General features: G+C 33.9%; 2 protein-coding genes and 2 pseudogenes across 7 annotated transcripts; 2 read left to right on the top strand and 2 right to left on the bottom strand.

The window, feature by feature from the left end:
* Positions 1 to 3,014: 3,014 nt before the first annotated feature.
* Positions 3,015 to 6,299, top strand: LOC122723144 (annotated as a pseudogene).
* Positions 6,300 to 6,932: 633 nt separating this feature from the next.
* Positions 6,933 to 9,334, bottom strand: LOC110608981. Of its 2 annotated transcripts, none has more exons than XM_043952634.1 (3): positions 9,090 to 9,334; positions 8,265 to 8,383; positions 6,933 to 7,953 (listed from the first exon to the last, which is right to left on the bottom strand). In XM_043952634.1, the coding sequence occupies exons 1-3, from the start codon at positions 9,213 to 9,215 to the stop codon at positions 7,458 to 7,460; spliced, it is 741 nt and encodes a 246-aa protein (XP_043808569.1). In that variant the 5' UTR covers positions 9,216 to 9,334; the 3' UTR covers positions 6,933 to 7,457. The 2 variants fall into 2 exon arrangements, with proteins under 2 accessions (XP_043808569.1, XP_021603967.2); XM_021748275.2 differs by having other exon boundaries at positions 8,265 to 8,380; positions 9,090 to 9,329.
* A 1,200-nt stretch (positions 9,335 to 10,534) lies between these two features.
* LOC110608980 lies at positions 10,535 to 18,447 on the bottom strand. Of its 5 annotated transcripts, XM_043953936.1 has the most exons (10): positions 18,164 to 18,447; positions 16,938 to 17,044; positions 14,117 to 14,340; positions 13,776 to 14,027; positions 13,620 to 13,696; positions 13,163 to 13,523; positions 12,855 to 12,911; positions 11,418 to 11,472; positions 11,229 to 11,290; positions 10,535 to 11,147 (listed from the first exon to the last, which is right to left on the bottom strand). In XM_043953936.1, exons 2-9 carry the CDS (start codon positions 17,026 to 17,028, stop codon positions 11,247 to 11,249), a joined length of 1,161 nt encoding a protein of 386 aa, XP_043809871.1. In that variant the 5' UTR covers positions 17,029 to 17,044; positions 18,164 to 18,447; the 3' UTR covers positions 10,535 to 11,147; positions 11,229 to 11,246. The 5 variants fall into 5 exon arrangements, with proteins under 5 accessions (XP_043809871.1, XP_043809872.1, XP_043809870.1 ...); XM_043953937.1 differs by lacking the exon at positions 11,418 to 11,472 and having other exon boundaries at positions 14,117 to 14,369; positions 18,164 to 18,446; XM_043953935.1 differs by lacking the exon at positions 11,418 to 11,472 and having other exon boundaries at positions 18,164 to 18,446.
* A 557-nt stretch (positions 18,448 to 19,004) lies between these two features.
* LOC110608064 lies at positions 19,005 to 20,769 on the top strand (annotated as a pseudogene).
* The last annotated feature ends 293 nt before the right edge of the window (positions 20,770 to 21,062 follow it).

Raw genomic sequence — 21,062 nt, 5'->3', positions numbered from 1 at the left:
TTCCTCGAGAGGTCCTAGCTTGGCAAGTCCTGGGATATTGAAACCAGACATTATAGGCCCTGGTGTGAGCATTTTAGCGGCTTGGCCAATTTCAGCTGATGATGGGCCCAATACAAAATCAACATTCAATATGATCTCAGGCACCTCAATGTCTTGTCCTCATATTAGTGGTGTTGCTGCTTTGCTCAAAAGTGCTCACCCTGACTGGTCACCTGCTGCCATAAAATCTGCCATTATAACTACTGCTCGTTTATCAAACATGGAAGGCAAGCCCATTTCTGATCAACAACTTGTTCCTGCTAATGTATTTGATATTGGTGCAGGCCATGTGAACCCATCAGAAGCAAATAATCCAGGCTTAGTTTTATGATATCCAACCTGAAGATTACATTCCTTATCTTTGTGGCTTAGGCTATTCAGACAAAGAAATAAAAATTATCGTGCAGCGCACAGTGAAATGCTCAAATGGTTCAAGTATACCTGAAGCTCAGCTGAATTATCCTTCATTTTCTATCAAATTGGCATCCGATCCAAGGAAATACACAAGAACAGTAACAAATGTCGGCCTGTCAGGGTCATCTTTCACCCATGAGATTATTGCCCCACGAGGTGTAAATGTAGAAGTAACGCCTACTACGCTAGTATTCAATGCAGTGAACCAGAAAGCAACATACTCGGTGACATTTAGCAAAAATGAGGATGCCACTAGATCTTTTGCTCAAGGCTATCTTACTTGGAAGTCAGACTTGTATAGTGTTAGAAGTCCAATTGCTGTCATCTTTGAATGAGGATTAAAGAATTAGCCTAGGTGCTAGAGCTTAATAGCTGAGGGTATGTTCTTTAGGTGTAAAATGCTTGATTTAATAATGAATTGAATATTTGGAAGTAATGATCAAAGCTCTTCTGAAAAACAACGACCCAGGGTTTTTGAAGTTTTATATTTATACTGACGGCATTACCAAGTGCGGTCGCAAAATCTTTATGCATAGTTTTACCTCTGGGAGCTTGTCAATTAAACAACACATATAGGAAGGCATTTCAATTCCTTAGTGGCAACTCGTAGATTTCCTCTGGAAACAAGCATTGACCCATTTTATTTTCTGTCTTCTTCTGATAAGCTTTAGAGGACAAACAATGGACTGACCTTCCTCATAATTGCACAATCCAAGTCAAATGCTGGCATTTTTTGCCAACATATTTCACTCGACAAGAACTTAATGGAACTCTCGTTAGTACTTTGTAATAAGAACATAACGAAACACTTGCTGTTGTTGCTGATAGAAACAGACAACATCCAGACCTATGTCAACTCCCAGGAAAGAGAAGAAGAAGAAGAATGTTAATGAACAATGCAGTAAAGGCAAATTAATGGAAACTACTTGGGATACTATCTGTCCCTGTTGAATCTGATTCTTGTGGCGAAAAGTTGAAGACAAAGTTGTTTACAAGTATGGGAAAAAGCAACTGGCATGAAAGCCATGTGCAAATTAACATTAATCAAAACATTAATTGTGGAATTGTGATTCCACATCGATGAAAGAAAATGAATATTATAGTTTCTAGCACGAACTATTAAATAATTTAATTAATCATTTTGAGTTAACTAAAAAATAGTTTCAAAAGTTTTTTAGGTCTCTGGCCGATGTGGGATCACAATCTCACATTAATCTTACACATGCTTTATTGCAGTGTTACACTACAGCCGGCATCAATCGTTCTAACTAAGTCCAAGATGCCTAAACAAGCCAGAGAAATGCTTTATTGATTTTGATTTTATGCAGTATATTGTCTGTTGCTTTACTTCTTGTATTCACACAGAACCTACCAAGAAATTTAATTCAACTATAAATTTGCTTAGACTTCTTGTATGTTCTAATTCCAGCAATCAGTAATTGATTTCGTATATCCATAGAAATATATCTTTGCATGACGATCAAATTAAAAGAAAAAAAATTTTAAAAAGTATTATTTCATGATTTGGTTAATTGAACTATAATATTGCCAAATGCTTATTTATACTGAGAATCCCAAGTCCGAAACATATAAAAATATATTGGTAAATATAAGGGATTGAATTGTAATATCAAATTGGCTAGAATCAGCATTGGGAAACTAAATTTTGAAGGACATTAGATACTCAGATTGCAAAGGTTTTAACAGTTCCTTTAGTTTTTCCATCACTGCCTTGTTGCAGTTACCATCACTGCCTTGTTGCAGTTACCATCTTGCATCTTGTTAAGTACCCTCAGTTTTCCCCATGTGACTTCGCAAGTCTTCTCTTCAAGAACAAGGCAGGGGGAAGTGAACAATCTAGAACAAACTTTTCATTTTTATTTTCCCAACAGTTTTCAAAATCAAGTACTTGCATTTGATCATTCAAGCTGTTACTGAATTGAACAATCTAAAGCAGGGGAAGTGAACAATGTAAACTCTTTTGACTTTGAGCTTGATTTATGAAAGTCATGGCATACTTAAATCTAGTCTCATGAGTTTGAGATCCAACCTCAATTAATCATAGTAATAATGTTGAACAGACCATAAAGTCTTGTGTGATTTATCAAATGCAAAACTCAGCAGATAGTGTAATTAACTATAGGTAATTAGAAGGGTCAACTATGTTGCAAACAAAATTGAAAAGGTACGAGTTAGTTATGTACTGCACAAAAGGGAACTTGGAAATTGCTTGGAACACTCTCTCCGAGTCAAATCTAATTCTTGTGGAGCAAACTTCAAAGTATGTAATTAACAAGAAAGATAAACCACTTGGTACTGGACAACAGTCCCTTAATGTTGGAAGAAAACATGACCTGGCATAAGAATTATCACAGCACTGTTCTGACATGGACTGGCGGGGCATTACCAAGTACTAAGGAAAAACTTCTATCTGAAAATTTTCTGATTTTTCTACTGGGTCAATTCCCAAAAGCTTAAATGAGTAAAAATAAAGGAAAAATTCAAACACGAACTCCAACTTTGTAATGCCATCATTATATTTTCTTACTTTTCACGTCTTTGTCCCCTTGTAAAGTAGGATGCTGTATATGCACACAATGTTTTGGCAACTCAAAATCAAAAGAATTTCCTACTTCTTCCATTAACATGGAAACCGCAAGGTGCAAAATTTTGTCAACCATTTTCCTTGTGATCCTACTTATTCTTCCTTCAGTGTTTAGCTCTTCCTTAGCAGCCACCAAGTCAGAAACCCATTCATCTAACAGTGATGCAGTAGAGAAAGAGGAAAGCCGCCAAAGATTTATATAGCTGGTACCAATCATTTTTGCTAGAGAATACATTTAGCTCAAACCAGCCACGTTTGCTGCATTCCTACCGCCATGTGGCTACAGGATTTGCTGCAAAACTTACAGCAAATGAAGTAAAGGCAATGGCAACTAAGGAAGGGTTCGTGTCAGCCCGTCCTGAAAGGTTTGTGCCTCTGCACACAACCCATACTCCCAGCTTCTTACGATTGCAGCCAAATATGGGGCTTTGGAATTCTTCAAATTATGGCAGAGGAGTGATTATTGGACTTATCCATACTGGAATAACACCTGATCATCCTTCATTTAGCGGAGAAGGAATGCCTCCTCCACCAGCAAAATGGAAAGGGAAATGCGAGTTGAATGGAACATCATGTAATAATAAGCTTATTGGTGCAAGAAATTTTGCCACTGACAGCAATAACACATCGGAAGAATAGCACCATGGAACTCACACAGCTGGCACAGTCGCTGGAAGTCCTGTACAAGGTGCCAACTACTTTGGGCAGGCCAATGGCACTTCAATTGGCATGGCCCCACTAGCCCACTTGGCAATGTACAAAGTCTCTGCCAGACTTGGAAAGGCCGGTGAAAGTGAGATATTGGCTGCAACGGATGCTGCAATTGAGGATGGTGTTGATGTACTTTCTCTTTCTCTTGGAATTGACTCTCGTCCTTTCTATGATGAAGTGATTGCACTAGGGGCATATGCAGCTGTTCAAAAGGGGATCGTTGTTAGTTGCTCAGCAGGAAATTCTGGACCCGATAAGAGAATTATTTTTTAGTCAATGAAATTTAACGTAATTAACACTTATGTCCCTCTATTTTAGCGATCCAACACTTAAGTCCCTCACTTTCTCTTCCGTCCAAATTCATAGTCCTTCTGTCCAAAAAATAAAGCCGTTTAGTCAAAGAGTCGAATGTGAGAAGTGAGAATTTTTTCCAAAAATGCTCTTAACCCTCTATCTTCCTTCTCTTTCATATCTTCTCTATTTCCTTTTACATGATTCTCCTTTTTTTTTAATTCTCTTTTCAATCTTTCTTTTCCCTCATATTTTCTCAATTTCCTTTTAATTTTATTGATTTTCTCATAAATTTCCTAAAAATCATATAGTGGATTAAAATTCCCACCTTGAAAACCCTTCAAAACCCTTACATACTTCCCCGATCAGCACCATCACCACCAATCTTTCCACCACCACTTCCCTAATCAGCAACACCACCACCACTTCCCTATCAGCAACACCACCACCAATTTTCCAATTCCCATCTTGAAAACCCTTGACATACTTAATAGCATAAGCAGAAGCCACCATAGGATCCTCCCCAGGAATTTCTTATCCTCTCCCGCATTTGGAATCCCTAAAAACATTAATATTATGAGCCCAAAACTCAACTGTTGATCCAATCAAGAATCAAAGCATCCTATTATGAGAAAGAAGAAGTGGAAAGAAGAAGAATCTACAGTGAAGAGGTATTGGGTTTTGGTTTTGTGAATTTGAATAGATGGAGTGTTGGAGAAATAGTACGAGAAAGAAGAAGAAGAATTTATAGTGAATTGAGTTTGGGTTTCGTGATTTTGAAATAGAGGGACTTTTATTGAGGGCCAATTTTGTCAATTCACATGTTTCAAATGGCTATTTTAGACAGAAAGATATGAATTTGGACGGAAAAGAAAGTGAGGGACTTAAGTGTTGGGTCGCCAAAATAGAGGGACAGAAGTGTTAATTACGTTAAACCTCAGGGACTAAAAAGTAATTTTCCCACCCGATAATAGCTCTATCAAATGAGGCACCATGGATTTTAACTGTGGGGGCAAGCACTGTAGATAGAGCAATAAGAGCAACAGTATTACTTGGAAATAACCCAGAGCTAAACGGAGAATCCCTTTACCAACCTGAAAGTTTCCCTTCAACGCTGTTGCCACTTGTTTATGCAGGTGCAAATGGTAATCCATCATCTGCTTCTTGCAATGCAGGATCATTGACAAATGTTGATGTCAAAGGAAAGATAGTGTTGTGCGAGGGAGGATATGGAACAATTGAGAAAGGCCTAGAAGTGAAAAGAAATGGAGGTACTGCCATGATTGTAATGAATGATGGTGAGTATGATGGCTTTGTTACCACCGCTGATCCTCAAGTGCTCCCTGCATCACATGTAAGTTACATGGCGGGATTAGCAATCAAAGCCTATATGGAATCCACAGACTCGCCAATGGCTACAATCTTATTAAGGAACTGTAACCGGCTTGCCTGATGCTCCTCAAGTTGCTGAGTTTTCCTCAAGGGGTCCTAGTATTGCAAGTCCAGGGATCTTGAAACCAGACATTATAGGCCCTGGTGTAAGAATTTTAGCTGCCTGGCCAGTTTCGGTGGGCAATACTACCAATAAGTTCGATATGATCTCTGGCACCTCCATGTCCTGCCCTCAGCTTAGTGGTGTTGCTGCTTTGTTAAATAATGCCCATCCCGACTGGTCACCTGCTGCCATAAAATCTGCCATTATGACCACTGCTAATTTAGTTGATCTTGGAGGCAAACCCATTTATGATGAACAGTTTGTTAACCACTGTCTTTGACATTGGTGCAGGCCACGTGAATCCATCAAAAGCAAATGATCCTGGGCTTATTTAGGATATCCAGCCTGATGATTATATTCCCTACTTATGTGGATTAGGTTATTCTGACAAACAGGTAGGACTCATCGTGCGGCACACGGTGAACTGTTCAACAATTTCAAGCATACCTGAAGCTCAATTGAATTATCCAGCATTTTCCATCAGATTGGGTTCTACTCCACAGACATGCACAAGAACAATAACAAACGTTGGCCAGCCTAACTCAGCCTACACCCTTCAAATCTTTGCACAATGTTAAGGCAATTCCTGATAAGATTAGTTTCAATGGGATGAACCAGAAAGCAACATACTCGGTGACATTCAGCAAATACGAATACCACTATGGTCGAATTGGTCAGGGATACTTGAATTGGGTGGCCAATGGATATAATGTTCGAACCCCAATTGCTGTCACATTTGAGTAAGGAGTGCACCAAGACATTAGAGTTCGTGGCTAGATATACCCTTGATATAGAATAATACCAAATGCTGAAAGTTCTGTTTGCAGGGTGTGACCTAATTGATTCTATGCATTACTTAACTAGACAATTTCCTTGGTTCCTCATTCAACAATCAAATATGCTCGATATTTTTTTTTCTCATAAAGATCGAGTATTTCTCAGCGTACTCATTTGAACCTGAGCAATATAACCGAGACAATTGGGGAGGATTCATCTATCCCAGGTTCTTAGCTATCATTTGAAATTCTATTGCTATTATTTATGAATAACGATAATATATGAACATATTAATTAGTAATATTATTAAATATAAAAAACAATTTAAAATATAAATAAAAATAAAATACATTAAATGTGACACAAATAGATAATAAATAGACAATTTGAAGAGTGTCACTTGACATAACTATATACATATTTAAACATGTCATAGCTTATTATAGACCCAGCTTTATATATATATATATATATATATATATAGATGAGCAACTGAGAAAACAGATCCCCACAGTTTCTCTGCACTCAATAGCCAGGCTACCGTTTGTACACAACATCAAGGCCATCGGTCCAAAGAAGCTGAACATTAATGATGAGATGAAAGTCCCAGAAACAGAGTAAAAAAGAATGAAATATCAAGAATTTTAGCTTATACAAAAATGGGCAATTTTGTATAAAGATACTCTATTTCTGGCACAAAATATGAATAGTTTTCAGCCATTGCCCATTGGTAATATTTTGATTGAAATAACAGTACAAGATATGAATATAAATGAAAATGAGACTACACAGTAATGAATCAAAATCCAGGGGACAAGTACTTTTGCACTTTATCAATGACCTCCTATAGAATTTTCTATAATGCAAGAATCCAATGAGAATAACCCCGTAAAAATCAGAATTTTATATTTTTTTTTCCCAGAAAAGCTCCAAGAAAATAATCTGAATCAAAGAAAACCCCATAGCATGAGAAATACCAAAATCATCCAATCTTCAAGTTTTGCCCATTTCAAGCTTCTATGGAGAGAAAAGGTATCTCCAGCAGTATTCATAGCTAAATCATTATCACATGATCGCCATCAAACATTGAGAATAGTGTCACCACACTGCACTTAATCCGACTCATCAACCAAAACCAGGAGGCACATCAGGATCCTCATCAGTATCATCAGTTGGCTGCTTGTGCACAATATCTGCAGAAAAGCCAGGTGGTGAACTAGGACCAACATCATCAGCCTCCAGCCTATCTTTTGAGTGGTTAAACCCTTCTTTCTGTTCTTCCTCAGGTCCTTGGCAATGTATAGGCTGCTGCAACTCCTCTCTAGATTCATGGTTGTTCTGATGATTAATGGAGAGAGAGAATCCTGGCGGTTCTTGTGGCTCACCATTGGACAAGTTACCATCCACTGCAACAGTTGAGGCCTTGACAAGGCTCTTATTGTCAGCTTCATTATGAACCAGCACTACACCATGAGTGGAAGATTCACCCATCTCCTTCCTTTCAGGCTCCACCAACTTATTACGGACAGATTGTACAGTCTCAGTTATTTCATTTTTCATGCCATCACCTGATCTAATTATTTCCCACACGCCATCAGAAAGCTTGCTCATCATTTTGTTCCTGGTGATTACACAAACATATACACACACACAAAAAAAAAAATCAAAGCCCACATTGTTGTGGCACTATATTCCATTTTTTAAACAGATATTCAAAGATATGCTAAATCCTGACATTAAGATCATGAAGAATAATTATCATAACCTAAGCTTGAATCCCAATTTATTCTCCAACTCAAAACATGAAAAAAATTTCATCACAGATGTATATAGTCTCTTTTCTCCAGATTTTTAGAGCCTCCCAGTATTTTTATAATCCTTAACATTCAAAGTTGAAACAATTTGCACACTGCAAAGAAAAAAGAAACTTACCCAACCTCATCATATATGGCATCCAAAAGTTGCCTGGGCTTCATGTTCTCGGCCCCTGGACGGTTAAGAGCTGCTGACTGCCTCACAATGGAAATAATGCTATTGCGCAATTCTTCCTGCTGATTAATGCCTTGTTTAGAATCACTTTTTATACTTGGTAAAAGGAGATGTGTAAAGGAAAAAAAGCCAAGCAATTCAAGCATAACTTTTGAACTGAATTCCTATTAGGAATGCTGTGTGATTTACAGTTACTTCTCCTTTCTTTTTCCAATAGAAATTTTCTCAGGATATAAGCCTACGGATTGTTATTTCAAATTGCTGCTCTAGAAAAATTTTTAATTGCAGGCATATCCCTAAAGCAACCTCGTTAATGATAAAAGGGTATGAAAAATAGCATCCTGTTCATCCTGAACAAACATGAGCAATAACAAAACTATTCATCCATAAATTTTCTCAGAATTACAAACAATCTTCAGCATAGCCCTTCTACTGTTTTGTTATTGCGTATGTCAGCCATGTCATGAAGCCACGCCTTTTCTTTAGTGCTGATAATAATACATCCTTCAAGATTAAAATCCCACGTTCCCCTAAAAGCTAAATGTAATGAAAGACAAGAGCTTTATTGATAAATTACACCGTTCCGCATTACAATTATAAGCAACCACAAGTTTCTGAGTTAGATTAAGGTAAAATTAGCAACGCAACATATTAATATATTAAATTCGGAGAATTTTAACAAATTGAGCTAAAACTTTTGAATAAATGGAAGTACTTCAAAACGTAACCCTAGGGTAGAGAGACTAGAAAGGAAAGCAGGACGCATACATTGTCTTTAACCTTGCGGATGATCTTGAGACGGAGATTATCGAAGTCGCCGTCGTCCTTGAGTTTAGCAATAACTTGGTCCTTGCTTACTGTTTTCGTCTTCTCTTGTTGACCGTTGCTCTCCATTGTTTTCCCGTTTTCTGTGTTCTGTAGGACTCGCACAAGATCAAGGAACCGGGACGGGTTTTTCCACGAGATCTAAGTTCAACCGGTCTCGTTTCGATTGTTTTTAATAAATTGAAATTTTTTTTTATAATTTTCGGAACGAGATGTAAATCAACTGGTGATTTAATTTAGTTTCGCTTGATTTATTTTTTAAATATGTTCAATTTAAAATTAAATTTATAGGCTTATCTAATACGTTAAAATTTAATAATTTATTTATTAATAGATTTAAATTCAATTTAATTTAAAATTAAAAAAATGAAATTAAATTTGAATTTTAAAATTCAGCCTGAATAAAAAAAAAATCATGGTGATTAAGTTGAAATTCGATGAATTAATGCAAATTATAATGCGATGTTAAACTTTTTTTTATAATAAAGTATTCTCTTAATTTAAATTATATATATAAAGTATAATATATTAATAAAAAGTCATTATGTTTTACCGTATTTTATATTTTGAATAAGTTTTTATCCATTTAGTTTATTAACATAAATTAATTTGGTGTTGATGTATTAATATGATAGGTTGATTAGTATACTTTTCAGTCTATCATATTAATATTATATATACTTGGAATTTCGAATAAATGCTTAAAAAAGTAATATTCTTATATTTTATGTTTAATAAGTTAAAAAAATTTAATTTTCTCAATATTTTTTTAATTTATTTTAAATTTATTAATAAATAATTTTTTTTTATTAGTCATAAATTTAATTTGATGGTAAGTGCATATAAATAAATATAAGAGATTCGTTGAATTCATATTATTATTTAAATTACTGTCATTAGATTTGGACATTATATTGTTCATATTAGGTTTTAGTGATAATATGATAACTCTTATAATTAAACTAGTTATTTATTTTAATCATATAATTATTCTCTAAATATTAGAAATCATTGCATATTTATAGAATATTATGCATTATTATAAATACTAAAAATATATAATAATAATATAAAGTTAACTTTTTTCTAAAAATTATAAATATTATTTGTATATGTATAAACATAACTTAATTAATATTAAACGTTTAATCTTAAATAATTAAAAAATATTAACTTCCTACACATTAACAAGTACTATGTTTAATTAATTTTTAATAATTCATTAATTGAATCACTAAAACATAGATTTGAACCATTCAATCCCTTCATGAAATTAATTCCTAAATCAAATTTAACACAATAATATTACCTAAAATGACATTCGGGAGAAAAAGAAATACGAGATTTAATTAAATATTTAAGAAAATAATAAACAAAAAGAAAGAATTGCAAAGAAAAATTAATGAACAATCATATACCAACCACCCTTTGTTTATGCTTCCATAAATGCATCTATTTCTATTTTTATTCACCAAAGTTTGCTCCAATTTAAGGCATCTGAGAAGATCAAGTTACAATTTTTTACATCATGCTCTACCATCTTCAAAACGCTTGATAACGTGAAGCCCGTTCCAAAATCTAGTGCATTTACTCATCTAAATCTAGCTCAGTACTGCCTGATTTCACCCTCCAGGGAAGGAAGGGCCGAAGAGACGGGAGAGGACGCTGGCGGGACTAACATCAGGGAGAGAAGGACATGTTATTGGTAATTTCTGTACAGACCAGTAACATACCCTAGTAAAAACAACAGTGCAATCCAGTAATCAACTACAAGTACATGAAGTGTACAACACCACAACAAGATTTGAGTCCCAGTTTCTGGAATTAGAACAGACTGAATGGTTGCCTTGAATGGCAAATTTCAAAACTCCATCAGACAATAGTAGTATCATCAGCAAAAGGGCCAACACTAGCTGCTTGTATGAGGTATTTGATCATTTATCAGATGAATGATGTGTCCTCTTCCGTGAGCGACACTTTTCAGTTACAGAGCTTGAGTTTCTGCAGAGGATATAAATAAATCAGGGAAGGCTTTAAGAAAATGCAATTTCAGTGCAGAGGCATAAACTGAAACAAACTTACAAATTGTCATCCTGTTTTTTACTTCTTGATGACTCCGGTGTTGTTTGAGAAGATCCAACTACCTGTCAAAGAGTTAAATGGCTTAGAAATATAACTATTATACTAAAAGGATGATAGTCCAAGTTCTAGCTCGCAAAATGAAGTCAGAAATTTGAAAAAATACATGAACAAAAACTTCTATTATCTTACTTCTTAACAAGTATAACAATGACCGAGGCCCTTTGCATGCTAAATAATTTAGCTCCTATGAAAAAGAAAATGAAGATCACGCGCAGGTTTACGTTTCTGTTTAGTAAAAACATGATACAACAATTTTCCAACAGTTGTTCCCATAAACAAACATAGTACAGTTCCACCAGAATAAGAAAACCCTGCATACTTGCTACTTCATCCAAACCTTTGATTATTAAAAGTTGGATGAAAAGACAAGAAGGGAAGGGGTTCAAGGAAGAAAGAAGATTCTTCAAAATCATTAACACCCGTGTTCCAATCACAGAGGTAGGTATTTCCAGTATTATAGCAGATAAAGGTCTGGGAATTAGCAATCTGGCATGATAATCTCATATTGACCATATCCTGCATCTATGGTTTTAATTCTGCAATATGGAGTTGAGGCAGCAAGAACAAAGTAGGAATAAGTAATCTCATTTTGCAGGGAATAGAAATAATAAACGGAAATAAGTTTAATTAAACCATGTACTTTTGTTCAAGAGCTAAATAAGCTCATTTCAATTTATTTTTGCCAATTAAGCCTATATACTTTCGCTAAGGGTGAAATAAGTTCTAACTCAATATAATATTAATTTTTAATAATAAAATATTATTCTTTTTAATAATAAAATATTTCTTTAATAATAAATTCTTTTATAATAAAATCTCATTTTTGTAATTTTAAAATCAGTTATTATTTCTATGTATTCTTTTTAAATTTTTATGTTAATTAAAATAGTAAATTTTATATTTCAAAATACAAAAATAATAAAAAGAATACATAGATATAATAAATAATTTTAAAATTAAAAAATTATTATTAAAAAATAATATTTTATTATTAAAAATAATATTCTATTATCAAAAAATATTATTCTATTATTAAAAAATAATATTATATTGACTCAGAACTTATTTATCCCTTAGCAAAAATACATAGACTTAATTGGCTAAAACAAATTGAATTGGGTTTATTTGGCCTTTTTGATTTAAAAAAAAAAAAAATACTGGAGATTAATTTGACTTATTTCCAATAATAAACCCCACCCAGCATCTGGTTACACCTTTACACTGACAAACAAGTATTTTACATTTTCTTGCAAAAACACATGAATTCAACACAAATATAATTTACAGGGACAGTTAGATAGGTCCAAGCAACTGCATATGACAATCCAAATACATAGTAATGAATTATCACCATCAATCTAAAAAGACATAAATTCAGAGAACAGAAAATGAGGTGGGGAAATTTGAAATAGCACTACGTCTACTGAAAATAATCATATACAACAAACATCAACGGTTAAAGAGGAACCTTGAAGTTTTAGCATAATTGAATAATCATGTATCTACCAATAAAGAACACGTATATTAATCTAACCCACTAAAATATCATCAGGCAAGTATACTAACAGGGAGATTCATTTTTTTGATGCTTCTGCTATGCACTTCTAGGTATTCTTCATACGTCTGCAAAACAAATCAGGAGCCAGAAATTTAATAGAGCAGAAGACACAGGTATGATAAAAAAAAGATTAAAAAAAAACAAGCCATTTATAAATATACTATTCCTTTCAACAATTCCACGCATAGGGACAAAGTAATTGTCCAAGTATTACATTGTCTTCATTCTAATACATCTCACAAATTGTAAAAACTGCATAGGCACATTAATAATTCGATCAGAACAGTAAAGCTAAGATAGGAACACCCCAATATACCATTTCAAGAAAATCATCCTCAGTCAGAGTACTAGCCAGAGGACTCTCCGCTGACAAACCCCAAGCATCGTTTCGAGAATGCATGTCACACTGTACTTGCAAATTTGCAAAACTTCCATTCAGCTGAGAATGTTTCATCCTCGAAACATTTGATGCACTAGATGCAAGAGGCAAATTAACACCACTGGTTCCCTGATGAGCCAAATGAAATCTACTTGCTTCAGCACAATGTTGGTAGATAAATGAAGGATAAGGCATGGATGCTCCAGCCCATGGCATATGCAGCGAATGTACATTATATTCTTCATCTCCTAATGAACATGGAGGCACTATACAATGCCTTTTCAGAGGAAGCTCATCCCTGGGAGAATGCTTACAAAATTGAGTCCTAACAACTAACTTGTCAACTTAATATTGACAAAAAAAATTGCCCTCAGCTTAAAAAGAAAAGTTATACCTTTTCGGCATGCCATCACTATTACTCTCCCCATCAATCAGATCACAAAGAGCTTCTCCTACATCTTCCGGTAATTCCTTCAATACATGCATCATTGTAATATAACAATTCCAAAGTCCTTCAATGGTAAAAAAGAACTGAGCAGAGAAAAAGTACCTGGCAGTCTCTACTAATTTTAACAGGCTTGTAGTCATTCAGCGGATTCTTGAGATGAAGCGTCTTTTGGAAAGGCAAGTCATTTAACCGTAACCATTTAACCTTAAAGCTGCGGCCCCAAGGATTACTTTTACCACATCCTTGGCTCCAAATGTTGTCACGCCTCCACCCAACAGAAGAGATCATTTGGGCATAACCTTGGAAGAAACCACTCATGTTGACACTAAATATTAGAATGACTTTACCAGAATTCTGCAAGACAAGCATATGTGATTTGTGCTTCTCTATAAAGCGCCAAGATTTAGAATGCAGTATGTGAAATTAAATAACAGGGATCTTACATGAAAGGCCTCTTCCAAAATTGGTTCATTCATGACTTGAGTAGCCCAAACTCCTTTCTCAACTGATAGTTGAATATTATGATGGTTCAAGCTCTTAATGATGAAATATCTTGTATCATACAATCTAACCTTTTGGTTTAAAGATGAATCTCCCACTTGATCTTGACCTGCTATTTCCGGCCTACGAGGATAAGTGCCCTCATCACCTTTACAGATTGGGCTCTCTGATCAGGAGCAAAGATTCGAAGTTAACCTGACTAATTTTACATGATTAAGTTTTGTTCACATACAAAATTAAGGAAAAGTAGAAAATAGAGAACTAGATAAAAGATATACTTTTTTCTCTGCACCTCATATTTTATTAGTACAATAGTACTATTGGCATAATTAGGTAAAATCACAAGCATACCCATAAAAAGAATTTATCATTAAAAAACACATGTTTACTAACATAATATAAAGGCAAAAAGAGAGCTTACATGTTTCATTAGAAGTTTTAAAAAAAAAAATTTTAAAGTTTATTTATTTAAGCTACAGAAAAGCTGGGCTCTAAAAGTGCAACTGAACTTCAACAAACACTTATAAGTAACTAACTTCTACATTTAGTAACTTATGCCAGAGGCACAATGGAGATGCACTGCTGCAGAGCTTACAAATTGCTCAAAAAAGGGTATACAAGGAACAAAACACAAGTGGGAATTTAATTTCATTACCAAACTGCTAGGCTCACAGCTCATGAGCTCAAAAATGAGCTAAAGTAGCTAGAGGTGTTCATGGATAAATTCAACCAATCCAATCCATCCAAATCAATAAACTTGGTTAAATGGTTATATTGGATTGGTTTGAATATTTTATCCAATTTATATAGTTTTTTGTTGGTTTTGTTAGTTAACCAATAAATGACTATTGTATATTCAATTACACATCCTAAATTATAATTTTACCTTCTCTTCTTAGTTTTTGTGTTTAGTTTGAATATAATACTAATTAGATTTTTTTTTTGTATCTCCATTATTATTAGGAATGCAATATCTCAATTCAATTATTTTACTTTTATTTTTTAACTTCTGAAAAATTAAAAATATTTTTGCACCTGCAGTATATTTTGCAGATACATTATTTTATTTTTCTGCAATTATTTCAGGTGCAATAATTTTTTAATTTCTATAAAATTAAAACTAGTCATATTTATAAAAAAAAGTTAAATTAATATGTATAAATTATTTTAATTTTTAATTTGTGTAAAATTTAAAAGTAACCACATTTCTAACAAAAGAGTTAAAATAGTGTACAAAATATATTTTGTTTTTTACTTTCTACAAATTAAATTAGTCACATTTCTGAAAATAATTAAAACAATATGCATAAATTTTTTTTATTTTTTATTTTTTTTTAATTTCTGAAAAATTAAAATTAAAGTTATAATTTTTATTTTGAAATTAAGCTCTTTTTTAGTTTACAAGATATAAAAGTGTATAATTTATAAAATTAATTAAATATTTTTTACTTCATTATTATTTAAAATGTAATATATAAATTTAATTATTTTATTTTCATTTAATTATTTATAATACTTTCTAATTTATATTTTTCAATTGTGCTTTTATTATATTAGCAAAATTACAGTTGAGATCTTAATAATTTTTCATTATCTTTAATAATTAGTATACCATTAACTTAATAAATTAATTTTAATAGTTAACGGAGTATGGAACTAGTAGATGGTTTGAATGGTTAACTATTGGTTAACCAATAAAAAAAAAAATGGATTGGGTTGAATTTGGTAACAAATCCAACTAACTATGTGTTATGATGGATGAAGAAAACAATTGAACACCCCTAAAAGTAGCTAACGAAAAGCTTGGCCCTAAATCAGTATCAGCTCGCTATCAAAGGAAATTAAGGAATTACTCTGTCCAATTCAAAACAACTGTACCTTGTATGAAACCTGCAGTTGATAAAACAGCACATAAATTGTGTATAGAAGTACTATTAATGATTTCTGACATTATTTTTAAACTAAATGAGTCTCAAAATTTTATGGTTAACATGCCTAAATTCTATTATTTCAGGACATTCTTTACAGAATTATTGGGCCCGTGTAACTGCCAGTATTTGGTGTTTGACATCTTGTGTTTATACAACTACTGACAAATCCCAAGCCCAGCTGATGAATGGCCAAAAAAAATAGACATGCCACACCTATCAAGATGTATACTAACAATAGCATGCACGTCCAAATGAAAATAATTTAAATAAAAACTAAATATAAGAACTCATTAAATCCAAGACCTATACATGGCTTTTATGCTTTGAATTAGAGAAAAATTCTACTTCCTCCATCCCATAATTTTTGTAATCTTTTCTTTTTTTATTATCCCAAAATTATTATCCACTTTCTTTTTTTTAAAGTATAGTAACATATAAATTGACTATTATAACACTATTAAATTTTTTCTTATTTCCAAAAACCTCCCAAACTATCTCTTAATATTTAATAAAACTTAATGTATTTAAGATGGGTGTAATTGAAAAGTTAATAAAAAATTGTATTTTTTAATATATGTGAAAAAACAAAGTGAACAAAAATTATGGAACGGAGTAGTAGGTATATTAGTCATACTAAGCTAACAGCAGTGGTCTCAGATTACTTGCAGTTGCATCCAAAATTCTCAAAAGAAGTCCTTTCAAAGATATAAAAAAAAAGAGCAGGAGCAAGGAAATGCTGACCAATGCAATAAAGTCTACAGTTAGCTAATACACATCAGTTTTCTTATCAATCAACTAATATCCAGCCAAAATAAATTGCAAATTTTATTACCTGGGTCATCAAAATTCACCATATCATGTTTCCATTCAGTTACTGAGGAGTCAACTACAGAGGCATTTTCTTTTGCAGTATCAGATGACATATCCTCTTTTGACCTCCTACATCAAAATGCTAGGCTAAGGCAATAATACAAAAGGGAAAATAGAAAATAGAAAATAGAAAGAAGATAATTATCCTTTTTTATAAAAAAGCGGAAGAAAGAGGACATATCCTTGGCAACCATAAGAGCAATTTTCTAGCAAATAAGTTTGTTCTATCACAACAACAGATGAGTAAATTATGAATCACCAGTAGTAGTAATTCTGAATCTCGCATAGCATATTGGAAAATCTTAAGATCAGTTCATCAACTGACTAAACTACTCCAATGTAGAGACAACTTTTGCACACTTGAGAAATAATCTTGAAGCAACTCCTCCAGAATTTCCCTCTCCTAAAATTGAAATTCATAGTCCCACAGCTACCAAAGTCACTTTTGCTAATTCTCTAACCTTTCAACAAATAGTAAGTAGGTAAACCTGACAAATAACTCTTAACTACAGCCCATTCCTCTCAGATATGTGGCCTTCTCTACCTCTGCAAACAATTTTTTTTTCCACTAAGGAACACAGTTGAACCTCAACAGCTTCTAAATTGCTCACACAAATAGCACCAGCTAAATCCCAAGTTTGGTCCCCATATTTATCCACCCCTCCCTTCCTCCATACCCACAGGAAAAAGAGGGGGGTTGGGGGGGGGGGGGGTGGGGGAGAGGAATAGCCCAAAACCGTCCATTCAAAATATAATTTTAATTTCTATTGACAGAAATGTTCGCAATTAATTCCCTAGACTTATTTTTAGAACTTTATATAACACTATAACATCCTAAATTGTAGTTATTTGTTTCAATTAATCTCTAGCCAAATACTTTAAAGACTAGATATCGAGAACAAACTCAGCCGACTAAAATACTTGATAATTGATTTCAATCGAAGAAAACTGACATATAAACAACACAAATGCACTCTAGATACTAACATTAAATTATCCAATCTTTCCTCAGTTTCCTAGCATAACGGACCAAAATTAAATTCAGAAAGGAAACATTAATACAGATTCACAGAGGCAAAACACTTCAGCCAACTCGTACAATCGAAACAGCAGTTAAGTACACAGAGAGAAAGAGAGCTTGGCGATCTCAAGAAGAAGGAGAGTTGAAAAATAGAGAGAAAATGATACCTCTAAAAACGGTAAAGAGAGCGGAAGGAGTGGACTGAAGTGAATTGGAAAGTGTAAAATTGTGAGTTCCGGTGTCTGATAAAGAGTGTCTGTGTAAAGTTTGCAAGTTGGTTTTCCCTCTCCAGGCACCGTCCCTCCGCCTTCACTCCCTGTTTCCAATCACACTCGGGATTTTTATCTCCTAGCCGATTACCAACGGTCCGGATCAATTCAGGTGACCATCGAATGGCGGCGACGGAGCAGTTGGGGTTTCAAACTTCATGTCAAACCAGGGCGAAAGCGTTGGACTTTGGGCTATAGCCTATACCTATGCTTATGAATTCATGGGCTGGACTTCATAATAGTCTTCGGATTGGGCCATACCCTATAGCTTCTGAATTCGTTGGCTGGACTTCACAATTTTTTAATGGACTCGCGCCCCTTCTCTTTTCCATAAATAAAATAGATATGTATCTTTTATTTTGTTTCGATTAAAATTTAAATTAAATTAAAAATTTTAATAATTTGAAAAAAGATTTTCATAACCAAGAGTATTAAATTATTTTCTGAATTTGATATTTCACTTATCCAAAAATATAACTGTATTTGATTTCTTTTCACCTGATTCAAAATATAAAATATTTTCTTTTAAAAGATATTAATTTATTTATTAACTTTAATATACTCCATTTAATATATATATATATATATAAAATTTATTAGTTTCAATAATAACTTAACAATAAAACAAATAAACGGAGAATATATTTAAAAAATAATATAAAATTTATTATTTTTAATTATATTAATTATATTTTCTTAATATATATATATACACACATAATCTTTTTAGGATGGAGGGATCATTTGGAAACCACTGAAAAAAAATTTAAGAAAAAAAAAATGAGCTAAAATATCAGTGTAATGTAGAATTTGCCAGAACCTCGTACTATCCAAGGTGTGTGTAACGACTTCCTATGTCCAAACGCCAATACTGACGAGTGCTGCACCAGTCCAGTGAAGTCGGAAATTATTCCCAAATGGCAATCAACGAAGATCGCCCGTCAGTTCTATATCACCGGACTCCCTCCTTCGATTTCCCATTCAGACACCGTTTACAGGCTCACTTTCACCTTCTCGACCCTCTGGACTCGCTCCAACTTTCCATTCATGCATTTCTCCTTAACAAAGCCCAGTCCGTGCGTGCCTTGCTCTGTGTAGACCCCACTCCAATTTCCAAGGACCTCCTCTCCTTCCTCCCTTCCCTCGAGCTTATTGTGTGCTCTAGTGTCGGCGTTGACCATGTTGACTTGGCGGAGTGTCGTCACAGGGGAATTCAGGTTACTAATGCTGGGGTTGCTTTCTCTGAAGATGTGGCCGACTATGCAGTGGCCTTGTTGATTGATGTGCTAAGGAGAGTGTCCGCCGCTAATCGGTTTGTTCGGGCTGGGCTGTGGCATGTTAAAGGAGATTACCCCCTTGGTTTTAAGGTCTAATTTCTGCATCTTTTCTACTTGGGTGTTGACAGTTTCTTGAAATTGTTGCTTCAACTCGCTTGAAGCTTCAATAATTCCCGACCAATCTTATTGAATTCAATATGGACAAATCAGAGGATCAAACATATTATAACGTTAGAGAAAGTTAGGTTTCAATGTTGGCAAATGTTTGTTGACCTCTTTTAGTTTTCTATTTTCATAGATAACTGGTTGGAATACCAATTTTTAACTGTCTTTACTTCATGAGTAGACATGTCATTTTGATTATTATATATGCCCTTGAATTGGTTGTAAAATGGGAATCTGATGATTGCAGTTAGCGGGGAAGCGAATTGGGATTGTGGGGCTTTGGAAATATTGGCTCTGAAATTGCAAAACATCTTGTGTCCTTCGGCTGCATTATTGCCTACACCTCGAGAAAGAAGAAGCCTTCAGTTGCATTTCCTTATTATGCAAATGTTTGTGATCTTGCAATCAATAGTGACGTTCTAATTCTTTGTTGTGCATTGACAAATGAAACTCATCACATGGTCAACAAAGATGTCATGGCTGCTTTAGGAAAGGAAGGGGTGATTATTAATGTTGGCCGTGGGGAGCTCATTGATGAGCAAGAATTGGTTCAACTTTTAGCGAGAGGTGAGCTTGGTGGTGCAGGGTTTGATGTATTTGAAAATGAACCTAATGTGCCAGAAGAGCTTTTTGCGTTGGATAACGTTGTGCTGTCTCCTCATGTCGCTGTCGCCACGTCTGGATGTTTTGATGCATTGGAGGAGCTGATCATATACAACTTGAAGTCCTTCTTTTCTAATAAACCTTTGAGGTCAGTTGTCAAGCTTGAATAGAAAATATTTACATTCCCACGTTGTTTTATGAACAAAAATCTCTGTGAAGGAATCAGGAAAGCTTTATTTCATGAATGGAAATAACCAAGCATATTAATCTAGAGTTGCTGATGTTTATATATTGAAGTTCTTGAATGGCAAAGTGATCTTCTCTTGGATAATAAATATTGAACAGGTAACGAATCAACTGTTACACTACATAGATGACTTTACTCTGGGAGACACAGGGAAGATCCCTTTCTCAGACAATAAAATAATAGTAACCCTACATTATTAAAGGTTGTCTCTCATTATCTCTGTATTCCACTGTCAAGACAACAGAATCTTTAGCAGAACAGCAGGAGCTTCTTTTAGGCAGCTTAAAGGCATTCTTTGCTAATATAACCTTTCCAGTTATCCAATCAGTTTTCTACTGTTTCTCTATTAGTGATCGCATAATGGTGATTGTCATTAATAAAGTTTTATATTGTGATTTTAAAATATAAAATAATAAAAATAATAAATCATATTATTAATAAATAGTAAATAAACTATTTTTTTTCTAAAAAGTAAGGAATCTACTTCAAAGTGTAAGAAATTTCT

This window comes from Manihot esculenta, chromosome 2 (genome assembly GCF_001659605.2).
Source record: "Manihot esculenta cultivar AM560-2 chromosome 2, M.esculenta_v8, whole genome shotgun sequence".
NCBI classification, from domain to species: domain Eukaryota; kingdom Viridiplantae; phylum Streptophyta; class Magnoliopsida; order Malpighiales; family Euphorbiaceae; genus Manihot; species Manihot esculenta.
This window is presented reverse-complemented; position numbering and strand designations above follow the sequence as displayed.